Source organism: Tympanuchus pallidicinctus, unplaced genomic scaffold (genome assembly GCF_026119805.1).
Source record: "Tympanuchus pallidicinctus isolate F22 unplaced genomic scaffold, pur_lepc_1.0 scaffold2, whole genome shotgun sequence".
Taxonomy (NCBI): Eukaryota; Metazoa; Chordata; class Aves; order Galliformes; family Phasianidae; genus Tympanuchus; species Tympanuchus pallidicinctus.
The window spans coordinates 39,856,595-39,868,635 of NW_026294721.1; the positions used below are offsets into that span (position 1 = coordinate 39,856,595).

Sequence of the window (12,041 nt, forward strand, 5' to 3'; positions counted from 1 at the left end):
GCAATGCCTTCTCCTCCTTAGCGCTCTGTAAAATGGGAGCAGCAGTCTCAGGCAATCCACCAGCTCAATACAGTGATTGCTGTGGGCGTGTGAGTCCTTGTGATTCTTTAATTAGTAGCAAATTTAGGATAAATTTACATGTAAGTGTCTTATTATATACTGTCAAGGAAATTCTTCAGAGCAAAGTTGTAATGTTTGATTTGCTGCACCAAACAAAGGGTGAATGAGAAGGAAAAGGATCAGCACAGCAAAAGAGACTGATACAGAACTGCACTGTGTTGCTAACGAAGACCCAATCACGATGCATTTTGAATTTCTTTCAGGAGTGCTAGATGTCATTCAGTAGAGGCTTTCTTAAGCGTCTACACAGACACAGACACACTCACTTTAAATGAATCAGTAGATGGCAAGGCTTTGTAATTTTGCTCCCAGCAGGGAAGAGGGTGCTGTGAATACGAACAGCCACAAATGCATTATAGAAAATCACAGCACTTGATTCCAATTTCCTTGTGAGAAAGGCTCCCTCAAAAAATCTTGCCTTTCTGCCTAAGCAGGTTGTCAGAACAATTGCTTTTATAATCAAAATCTCCTTCTCTAGTTAAAAATAACACCCTTCTTCCCAAAATAATAGGAAATGTTTTCCTATCTTGTTTTTTTTTTTTTAACTTTGACATGCAGCATCCAGGCTTAGATCTGCAAGCTAGATTCAAACAGCTTCTAATTTTATTCATTCTCTTCCTGATTTTATTCATTCATAGCCATCAAGGAAAGAAAAGAAAGGTGCTCTCTCTTCCTGACCTGCTACAGATCTCACACCAGTGGGTAGCTTCCAGTTTCCCTCTCCAGGCTTGTCTGATTTTCCTCCCATTTTCTCATCTCAAGGAGAAGAGAAGGTCTGCAAAGTCCATCTCCTCTGCTGCTGACTGGGAGGATCATGGAAGCAGTGCCATGGAGAGTGTCAGCCCTAGGGAAGGCAGGAAGAGACTGCATACCACTTAAAGGTCCAGCAAGTCTCTCCACGGCACCTGCAACTCCAAGATGAGTCTCTGCCTGTGTTGGCATGAATAAAGCTCTGCTGAACAGGGATTGAAGAGCAGCACAATGCCAACCTGGCTTAAAATCCTACTACAGATTATAAAATAGTGCTAACTTGGACATTATGGGATGAGAATCAGACCTGATCTCATCCTGTGTTGCAGGACCTTTGCAGACAAGGACCACACTGATACAGGTATTATCAATTAAATTTGCTGAACAAATGTTACCAAAGCAGTCCTCTGTATGCGGGGTGACATATAAATATACTGTCAGCCTAGCAGAGGTCCTGTGCCTCAGAAGACTCTTCCTACACCTAGAGTACTCACAGGAAAGGCAAAGTCATATTTCATCTGCTCGATTATTTCTGAGTAAGTACCTACACAGATTAAATGTAACGAAGGAGATACAGTTAAAGAGACAAACACATACCATGTCTCTTGCCTTATTACAACCTGCAGCCGTGTTTACCTTAATAATTCAATAGAGCTTTTCTAAAAATAACTGCAAATGGTAGAAAAGCTGTTCCATATCACAGGCAAGTGCTTTTGAAATAAAGCGCAGCAACGCTTTAAAACCAAAAGTTCTCAATTTTTTGTCCTGCCATAGAAGTCTTGGCAATGCTGTGAACTCCCCTTATCTCCTTGATATAAGGAAGGAAGGCCACAAGAAATCTGGCAAATTTTCTGTACAGCCTAAAGTTATCAATTTCCTAAATGTCATCCAAAATATCAACAGTCCTGCACGTAAAATTATCAGTGAATATGCTGATTCCTTTGGGCACTCATTATATTTTGCCAGCTTTACAGACACTTCAAATGAATACTGACTTAGGAACAAATTTTTGGTAATCTTGAGACCTGTTGCATTTTGTTATGTGATTTTGTTGCTTTTTTTGCTCCTTTTGGAAACAGCAATCAAGGAAAACACGCTCAGCAGTCAGTGGGGAACAGTATGCTGAAAGCATTGCAGGCTTGGCACAGGCTTGGCAAAGCATTTCCAAAAGGCTCAGTGGAGACAGACCCTTGTACACCAGGCAGTGCTCTGGGCATACGTGCCTGTGAAAATCCCTGATGTGATTGCACTGCAGTCTCAACAAGGAACAAATGGATGTTTCATTTCATACACTAAATCCCCTCCTTCCCCCCCACAAGCCATCTCATTCCCTAGCTAGCATTTTACTCATGCAAGACATTCCTCCCTTCCTCCCTCTCTTCACCCTTTCGCTTACTTGCTGAAATTAAAGAGAAGTCGTTCAAAGACAAGGACAGGTCCCGTGCTGCTTAAAATAGTGAGTGGCTGGCCAGCAAAAAGGCAAAATATCGCTCCGGTGACTGCTGTGCCCAGAAAACTCTCCAACACCCCCTGCAGTAGAGACAGAAGAGATGTTAGTTCTGTTAATAACCCTTTCTGGTAGCACTATTGCAGGAAAACAGTCACTACAGTGGTGACTAGCAGGGTGCTGTATGTTGACACATCCAAGGTGAAGGGAAGAATATCCTCTGCCCTCTCCTGCAGCCACGAAGAAAGATTTATTCACCTTGCACAGTTTAGAGTTATTCGAGATAACCAGCAAGTCCGATAGTTATTTCTGAGGCAGAGTTTACTAACACTGCGTTATATTTTATCATCGAAAAAGTGAGGAAAGTGCTTTCAAAGACCACGTAAGGGATATGATCTTCTAGATCATCTGCATCACACATCTGCAGAGCTCCCCAAACTGACAGGGCAGAGCATGGCTACACAATAGTCCTGCCATCCTCTAGAACATCACAGTTTTGTTGTTTTTTTTCTTTTTGCTCCTTCCTCCAACAGAGCAGATTTTCCTAGATAAACAAGATGCCAGTCTTTTACATAACTCCTAGTAAATGAGATACGAACCAAACAAGGCTACTTCATCCAGCAGTTCTTTATTGAAACCCAAGTTCATCAGATGTAACCAGCAAGTCGTAAATTCCATATGTAATAGACTCTACAATTACCTTTGGCATGTGTGGCAAAATATCTTCACTGGGGAATGATAAATGAGTGTGCTTGATGTGTTCTTGGATTTTCATCAAAATTATAGCTGGACAATGCCTATTTTTAAAAGGCAAGCTGTTGATGCAATATAAATAGCATTTTTTTCTTGCCAGTAATATGATTATTGACAGTGCATCCGTCATTAGATAAAAATGGCAGAAATAGGTGGACCTTACCTCATTTGCTCTTATCCAGACTAATCTGTTTTTACATGGACCTGGACTCTCTATTTAAGCTGTGTTTGTCACCTGAATTGACAACCCTTGCTCAATGATGAGGTAAAGATTTAAGCGCAAACTTATGTGCCTTGTTGTGGCTGTTTCTGAATCAGCCTGAGCACTGCACGTGCTGAGCAGTCACAAAGGCACGCACAGATCCTTCTTCCACCCATGACAAGCTTCAGGGTTGCGCTGCCATTTTTCTGACTTATCCGTGGTAACAAAGAATTTAAGTTTTGTGCTTCCATTTCTTGGAAGGACCCAAGTTTCTGTTGACACTGTATTATGCTCTCACAAGTCAAACCAGTATGTCACCAAGTACAAGCAGAAAAAAGATTATCTACTGAATTACTCACAAATCTTCAAAGGAGCAATGAGGAACTTTTTTTCTAGACACAAACATGACCTCAAAATACCAGTGTCAAGCTGGTGAACTAAAGCAACAGCAGAATAGCTGTGCAGAGAAGCAAAAGGCAAGGAAGATTTGAAAGTTGTCTAGTTCCTGCCACACTTTAGTCACATGTCAATGTAGGAAAACTACTGATGTGAAAGGATTGGAAACAGCCAACCTTGCCGCTGCATAAGATGCCATCCTTCATGTTTTCCATTTTTAAATGCTATTGTGAATGCCCATCACTACAGTCACTAATTGATCCATGCAAGGGAAAACTCACTGAGAAGCCCTACTCAATGTGAAGCCCTTCAGTCTTGATATAAAAATTACAGTTTGTCTTACAGGGGATGCAGACAGGAACCTATAAGCCTTCACTCACTGCTTTTGAGGGGCTTGTGAGGATGAAACAATTACTCTCAGCAAAAGGAATGGCATCTGCACAGCTGATCCCTCTTCGCTTCTCCTGCACTACTCACAGAGAAGGCCCGTGTGGCTGGTGTGCGGGTTGCAGAGCATCTGGAATCTCTTTTCCCCTGCATTCTTCCATGTGTCTGCAGCTAAGAATAGTGTCTTTTCTCAGAAACAGAGAACTATGGAGTGAGCTTTTAGAGAAACACTGGCCCTGGGCAATTGAAGTGTTTTATCCAGAGCTAGTTACATAGCTGTTTACAAAAAGCAAGAAGCACAAATGCTGTAGTCCCTAGAACACTGCTTTATATGAGGATAATACATCTGGGAGGTAAACCTTTGGAGGCTGCTCCTCAGAGCTGATGTAAACTAGGAGTTAATGAGGCTCTGCCAATACAAAAACATCCTGGGAAGATGACCTGTGACAAAGAGCCTTCTCACTCTCTCTTCACAACACTGGAGCCTGTGGTGAGGATCGGGTCTTGTGCCTGCATTAATTTCCCTCCTCTGTGTTTTCAAGAATGAAGATCCCATGCAGCTCACACTGTTAGATGTCTTGTAGAAAACCACACTTCTGAACTCTTTTCCACTACAGAAATACAGAGTGGTTTGGACAACACTTGAACTGAACATGGATTCTCATCCCTCTGAGCAGTTCCCTACAGGAATAACTTGAACTGCTTGTCTTGGAAAGCTTCGCTCAGATTGATGGGACAGGAGCACTTGAGCACAAGGATCACACCATTTTCTCTTCTGTTGAAAAGCAGCAATCAAAATCTCTTCCAGGCTCCCACTGCAGTCTTTTATACCTAATGCCTTTTCAAAGAATGACAGTGAATGAAGGTTTGTTGAATGGAGATGATGAAGAAAAGCTAGTTTGTGCCCATGCTTGCTGAGCCTGTGATCCACCTGAACTGTTCAGAGGAACTAAGAGTGCTTCCATTTTGAATTATTAAATAAATAAAAAACAGTGAATTCAATTGGTTGTTACATGCACTTGTAAGCTGTACCACCTCCACCTGCTTTTACTTGCTCAAAGACAGCAGCAACCTCAGTATATATTTTCTTTCTCTTGTGAATCTCCTTGCTGTTCATATGTACACTACACCCCAAGAGGAACAATGATTCTCAAGATTGCTGTGAATCTGAGAGTTCTCAACATTTCTGCACCTATGAGGACTGGGTTCAGGAGAGAAATTTTAAAAAGGTTGAACTAAAACTGGGCCCCAGAAACATATGAACAGGCCAGTTTTAGCTCTGCAAATTGCTGTGTCTGGAGAGAAATATCTGAGAGGCTGTTTCTCTCCTGAGGACAGAACACCTGAGAATCAATGGGTGAAGCATTCAGCAAGACTTGAGTGCTTGCTTTCTGCTTCTCTTCCTATTTTTGTCATTAAAAGGCTGCACTGCATTATATTTGCTCCAGAACTTCCCTGCTACTAAAGTGGTATCAATGATTTCCCTCTTCAACATGGAGAATAAAACAGTGGGCTCAAAACAGGCTGTTCCTGCAGCTTTTGTCTTTTTCTGAAGAGTGGGAAAATGTACACTGGGTTCTATCAACTTCAAAGCAAGCTATGGGCCTAGCAGCAGAAATTCTCCCAAGGAAAGTAAGGCAGTTGCACTATCAAGCAAATCTGGCAGCACCACCAAGAGGACCCTCTTGTTAGGAGGAAGTTTTTCACACAGAGAGTGGTGATGCTCTGGAACTGGCTGTCCAAGCAGACATTCAAGGCCAGGCTGGATGTGGCTCTAAGCAGATTGGTCCAGTGGTTGGCGACCCTGCATATTAGCGGGGCTGAAACCAGATGATCATTGTAGTTTCTTTCAACCCAGGGCACTCTACGATTCTAAGACCCCCATGGAGGACATCTTTGCTTTTTACTTTGCTGCTGGAAAAACAGGTGCCAAAGGTAGTATTTTTCTACTGCTGCAGAACAAAAAGGAGTACATTTCTCTTTTCCATTGATCCAGCAGCCAAAACAAAGGACAGCAAAATACGTGTGTCCTTCTGAGCAATATGACCAAGTGCAAGCAACAGGATTGTCTCTGCTTAAATCAGCAGTCATTTTACCATTTTTCAGATGAATGACATCTCCAGGTTCTTGAAATACAAGGTGTTTTTGTTTTGTTTGTTTTCTTAATAATTAAATTGCTTGAGGTTTTTCTTTGTGAGCATTAAGAAACTATACTGTATGTTTCAGTGCAAAAACAATTTTTGCCAACTTGATAAATATGTTTAGTGAATACAAAGGTATCAAGAAGGATTTTTCACACAGGTGACATAATTATATGCACTAAATTTGGAATTCGGTAACATTTTCCCTTCCTCCCCCTACTTTAAATATTGTTCCTTGTGCAGGTTCAGAGCAGGCAGGCTTTTCGCTGCTGCTCAGTGATAGAAGAGTTATAATCCCTGGTGGATCCTGGAGGCTTTTTCATTCTCTGCTTCCATTTGCTGTTATTACTTTTTAAGGTTGGGCATTGTGCATCTGTTTGCACAACTGCTGCAGATTTCAGTTTTGGAAGTGGAAAACCATATTTATCCAAGGAGAGGGATGTCTAGCACTCCATGAGTGCTAGAATCTTTGAATCTTACTCTAGCTTGTAATTTATGATGGGGAAGTCAGTAGCTCTGGAAAGGTGTCCCCCTTTTCTATGTTTGTTTAAATTAAATTTACATAGTTGAATAATTCAGTCACTGTCAATATGAGCTTAACTATTATTAGGACATTCAACTTGACTGCACTGAATCTATTTAAATAAAAGTTCTTATATTTACTTCCTCGTTAAAAGTACAAAAGAAATCCTAAGACGCATAATTCTGCCCCAATCAAACACAATCTAGAACAGTGCTCTAACAGAATCCCTTTCTTTTACGCTTCATATACAGTTATGCCATGCCTTGAAGCCCCTACTTTTGTCTACTACCGATCCAGTCAGTCTCTGGAAATAAAGTACACTTCCCAGAATCTAATCTTCCATCATCATTTCTAAAGAATTTTCACTTTTCTCCTCTACTACACCACCTGTTTCACTGCTTTCCTATCAATCTTAGTGTTTTCTTTTTAGCAGAGAGGCAGAAGTCCAGAGATTGCTAGGAGTTGTACGAATCATGCAGAGAATACAGTGCTATGCTCTGATGACATGGAAAGTTTGAATCAGACTTCATAAACTTAATTTGACTGAAACAGTGCAACCGAGACAAAACACAGAGAGTAATCCGAGGAACTTCTCTATATAGGAGCAAGGATTCTTCCTAAGTTTTTCTCTGTTGCCTGGCCATCTTTCAAACTCCATTTAAGGTAATGGTACAATTTTTCAATGGACAGCCGTCCAACAGCAGAGAAAGAAAGCCAGTTTTCAGTGGAAGCAACACCATACCTCTATTAATGTATTCAGAATTCAGTTCTGACTGTAGACAGCAAAAGGCAAATCAGCTCTGATTTATTCATTTCACCTGAAAGCTATTGCTAACCTGCATGTTTTCTGTAGCATCACCAAGCAGTCCTCCAAAAGTGATAGCATTGGTCACTGTGGCCAGGTAGATGAAAAGAATGGCTGAAAGGGCTTGAATATTTAAAGCATCATAGAAGTCACTGGCGAAGAACGGTGCTTTCCTCTTTATGTCTTTGATTAAGCCACCACAGAATCTGAAAAGACAAGCAAGAGGAGACTTGCATAAAATGTTTTACAGTGAAAGTCACTAAGATAAGTAATTGGAAACACCGCCAGAAATGAAGGATGATCTGAAAGTAATGAGGTCATCACATTACTTAATAGTCTTATCACAGCTGCAGTGGTCCAGGGATATCACTGACAGTGTTGTAAGAAAGATAATATCTTTCATGATGCGATGCTGCTGGAAAGAGATCGATTTCGGAAACACAAGCCCTACTTCTGCTGAAACAGACCACAAAAGCTTGCAGTTCAGGAAGCTCGTCTGGCTTTTTTTTTTCCCCGCAGTTGTATTGGTTGAGCTAATAAAATCTATTAATTCCAGTCTAAATCCTTGCCTAAATTTCTTCACGTGGCAGACACAATGGTTGGTTGAGCCAACAATCTACTAAACGGAAAAAATGTTTCAAACTATTAACCACAAGAAGAACTGAAAACAAAAATGGAAGCAAGTGAAATCATCTTGGAGAGCTCCACCTGCAGACATATTCTTTTTGCACAGTCCAAACAAAACAATGTTTAACTCACAGAAACTCCACACAGCTCTGATTGTATCAACATGAAAAAATTTTTGTTTTGCCTCTTGTTCTCTGGCATGCTGTTTTCCACCAACAGCAACTTACATCTATTTATGCATAACAATTCAGCTGCCACCTGAGCTAAATAGCAACTGGAAAGCCTCTCTACGGTATCTTTGCAAGACTGTTCAGACACTATACGCAGAGCTATGGGGCAGGTAGGCACACATTACATTCGGATGCAGAACAACGATTTATTAACTGCCCTGTACACACCAATGCGTAAATTCAGACTTTCAGATTTTTCCCTCACAATTTAAATATTCTTCTAAAAGCTAGAAAATAGATGGAAGTTACAACACAAACACAAAAGCAACATAAAAACCTACATATTGATCCCACAGTACTGAGCACGTTGTTTGATAGCCTCCTGTACTGCATCCTCACTCTAGCAGACTTTTATGTAGCATACAAAGTAATAAAAAAGAGAGAGAGCCCTCAGGCTCTGTTACCTTCCATATTTGTATCCTATAAAAGCCTTAATCTGTTCAACTGCACTGTAACAGGAATGTCTTGAAAACAGGGCTTTTCTGCTTATGGCTAAAGCGCTTCCAGCAATCTGAATGGAAAATGGAGCTGTACCTGGCATGTTTACACTCTTTACAATTTGTCTAAGTTCACAAGCATGCAGTGTTCCAGCAAGCCTTGTTTAAGACACTTCAAGACTAGATATTCAGAACCTTTCAGATAGTCCCAAGATGGGTGCTCAAAACCACAGCGTATGATTTGGGGTTACAGCTCAACCTGCATAGATTGAAACAGTATTCTAAGGTGGAAAGTTGAAAGGATGAGAATTTTCTGAAAGGAAAACACTGTCATGCTGGACGGATCACACAAGCTACAACACACTGAGCAGTGCATTACTGACCTGCCGGTTCGCTGCAGCTCTTCACAGTCCCCGTGTCCCCCGCCTCCATGTCCTCCATCATGAGGTGTGTCTCCATTCATCTGCAGATTTTCTCCACCAGAGTACATGTTTTTCCTAGGCAAGAACACAAGCCAAACTGAGGCTCACTGCATTACCTAATGGCTCCACAAAATAGAAACCACATAATGTTCCACTACAGAGGTGTTAGCCTTTCCTGAAGCCATGCTATATAAAGGAGGCTAGAAAGCTGACCTACTGGAGCCACTGTGAAACACAGTGAGTTAGAAAGTGCAAGCAGAATACCAGAAGTGTCTGGATACCCACTATTTATCACCATATCCCTGTACCACTGCCCCAGAGGGTACAGAATTGCAAAAACATCCACTTCCACAGTCTATTAAGATAGATGTGAAAATAACTCCAGTGCTTTCTAGAGAAAGAGATGCAGACACAAATACCCCTGGAGTTACTTGATGAACTTGGAGTACCCAAGCAGCAGCAATTCCTCTCACTTTTTCAGAACTGACACACAGAGGCAACCCTGCCCTGTGACCTGCTCTTACCTTTTATCTGAAGATGGAAGAGACTTGGGGGGCTCTATCCTAATAGCTGGATCCCATTCCCCAGGGGGGAGCACAATGACTTCATCCAGAAACTCATCAATGCCAGCGATCAGGTCCTGCCTGTCCTTGGCTTTATAGGCAATGTCGTGGAACACCTGCAAAGAAAGGAGAGACTCCATACAGCAAAACTTTGTATTTTGTATACCTGAAAGAAAGAGAAAGCCCTTTTCTTTGGTTATTTAATTACAAAGATACTTTCTTGCAGGCATTTCTCATTTTTTGCAAACTGTGTTTTTATTTTTCAAAAATACTACCAACACAATTGTCCATTTCTTTCATTAAAAAAAAAAAAATCTAAGAGTTCAATTATACTTTGAAAAGATACTTTAACAAAGCAACAAAAAAACCATATCTTCTCATCAATTTGACTCTTTTAAAAAGGGGTTGTTTTTAATTCTGTGAAATAGAAATGAGGATAATAATTACTTAGTAATAACAAGAAGTACAAGCCATTTTTACTGGAAGGCCTTGTGTTAATATTAGGAGTGAGATGAGAGAAGAGAGAAAAAACCAACACTGATGTGGAATATTGCATAAGTACTTTGGACTCCTTGGAGGGTAGGTGGCACATCCAATCAGACTTCTGTAGTAATTACCTGGAGTGCATCTGTGGGTTACTGTGATTGTGGAATGAGACACAAGATGCACATCACTGCATGAATTCATGGGTTAACTCCAAATCTACTTGAGAAAATGATTACTAGTGAAGTGAAACCCAGGAGAACCTATTTCATGGAGAATATTAATAGAATACAATAGAATAGGCATTCTGTTGGAAGGGACCTTCAAAAATCTAGTCATAAAGGCACCTACCTCATCAGACATGAGGGTAGCAATGGCTCGGCCAATCTCATGATATGACTTTGCTTTGCCCTTAGGTCCCAGTAGAATGAAGAGAAATCTGTGAAAACACACCAATTGTTCCCATTTAGGATAGAAAAATCAACTGCTTATTCCTTATACCGTATCTACACAGAAAGTCAACTGAAAAAAAAACAAAACAAAACAGAACAACAAAGGTTTTGCCCCTTGTTAGAGAGACCTGGAAGCTGCCAGTGACAGCTCAGCCAGTGACCAGTTCACTGACATGAAAGGTACAATCTCTACTGCTTTCAGCAGCCCCAGAGGTTAACAAGTGAAGAGCACTCTAGACAACTTCTATCTGAACCCATAAGATCATGTTTAGCTACACCATATGACACTTCAATATTTAATTCCCCAGCAAACTCCAGGGAAGAATTACACAAAGCACCAGCAGTTGTCATTTATGCCATATAGTGGTTTTGCAGAGTTGTCATCTCCCTTAGATCAGTAGAAGTTAAGCAACTCCAATAATCAGGCATTGCATGCGTAGGAGGCACTGTGGACAGGACTTGTATGGATTTCCAATTTTTACACTGACTACCGATATAAGTACTTCAGTTAACCTGGAGTACAGGTTGTACCCTGCATCCCAATCACACTTGCTCTGGCAAGCAAGATGCTACCCAGAGTTTTCCTCCCCAGAAATATTAAAATTAGCCTTGAGAGCACTACAGCAGTCTTACACAGAAGTAGGTATCATCCAGCAATGAATGTACAGGAAGAAGGAAGGACCCAGTACCCAGAATTGAACTGTGTGCAAGAGATGCAGCTCCAGTACAGGATGGTGCCTATCCACTGCCTTAGGATTTATTCAATCATACATTACAGCTCTTTAATCCTTGTATAAGGCATCTGCATTAAATATTTCCCTATTGCTATTTCAGGGTCACTTAAGGGACAGCATTAGTGATGTAATTGCTGAAGAATCAGAAGGAGGGGACAGAAGATCTCAGGACTGCTTACTCTGTCCAGTTCCACCCTGACCTGAGGATCTCTCTGCACAAGGGATGATGGAACAAGTAGGGCAGCACAGTTCCAGATAGAGGTAAGCACTCAGGCCAGCAAAAAGAACAAACCGTCCACATCGCTTACCATAAACTACATCTCTCTCCAAACACTTCTTTCCCAGGGCTACCAGATAGCAACCTGTCTACTTACTAATGCTCTGCTGGGGCTGAGATCTCTGTATGGTTCAGCACCTAAAGTACTACTCAATTTGAAGGATCTATCTAATTAGCATGTAAGCTGTAAATAATTAAAGCTCAACTTGTATGCCTTGAATTTCCACTCAGAGCATACAACACATATCAAAGACCTGTAAACCCATCCGGTGGCTTTGCAGTCACAGCTCAC

General features: G+C 41.2%; 1 protein-coding gene across 6 annotated transcripts in view; it reads right to left on the reverse strand.

Moving 5' to 3' along the window:
• SLC4A4 (solute carrier family 4 member 4) overlaps positions 1–12,041 on the reverse strand; it is a 231,487-nt gene that overhangs the window by 40,272 nt on the left and 179,174 nt on the right. For all 6 annotated transcript variants that reach the window (XM_052683190.1, XM_052683188.1, XM_052683187.1 and 3 more), the window contains 5 exons: positions 10,638–10,725; positions 9,765–9,919; positions 9,202–9,315; positions 7,556–7,730; positions 2,267–2,400 (listed from right to left, as the gene is read on the reverse strand). In XM_052683190.1, coding sequence (XP_052539150.1) covers positions 2,267–2,400; positions 7,556–7,730; positions 9,202–9,315; positions 9,765–9,919; positions 10,638–10,725 — 666 coding nt within the window. The remainder of the gene's footprint in view (positions 1–2,266; positions 2,401–7,555; positions 7,731–9,201; positions 9,316–9,764; positions 9,920–10,637; positions 10,726–12,041) is intronic.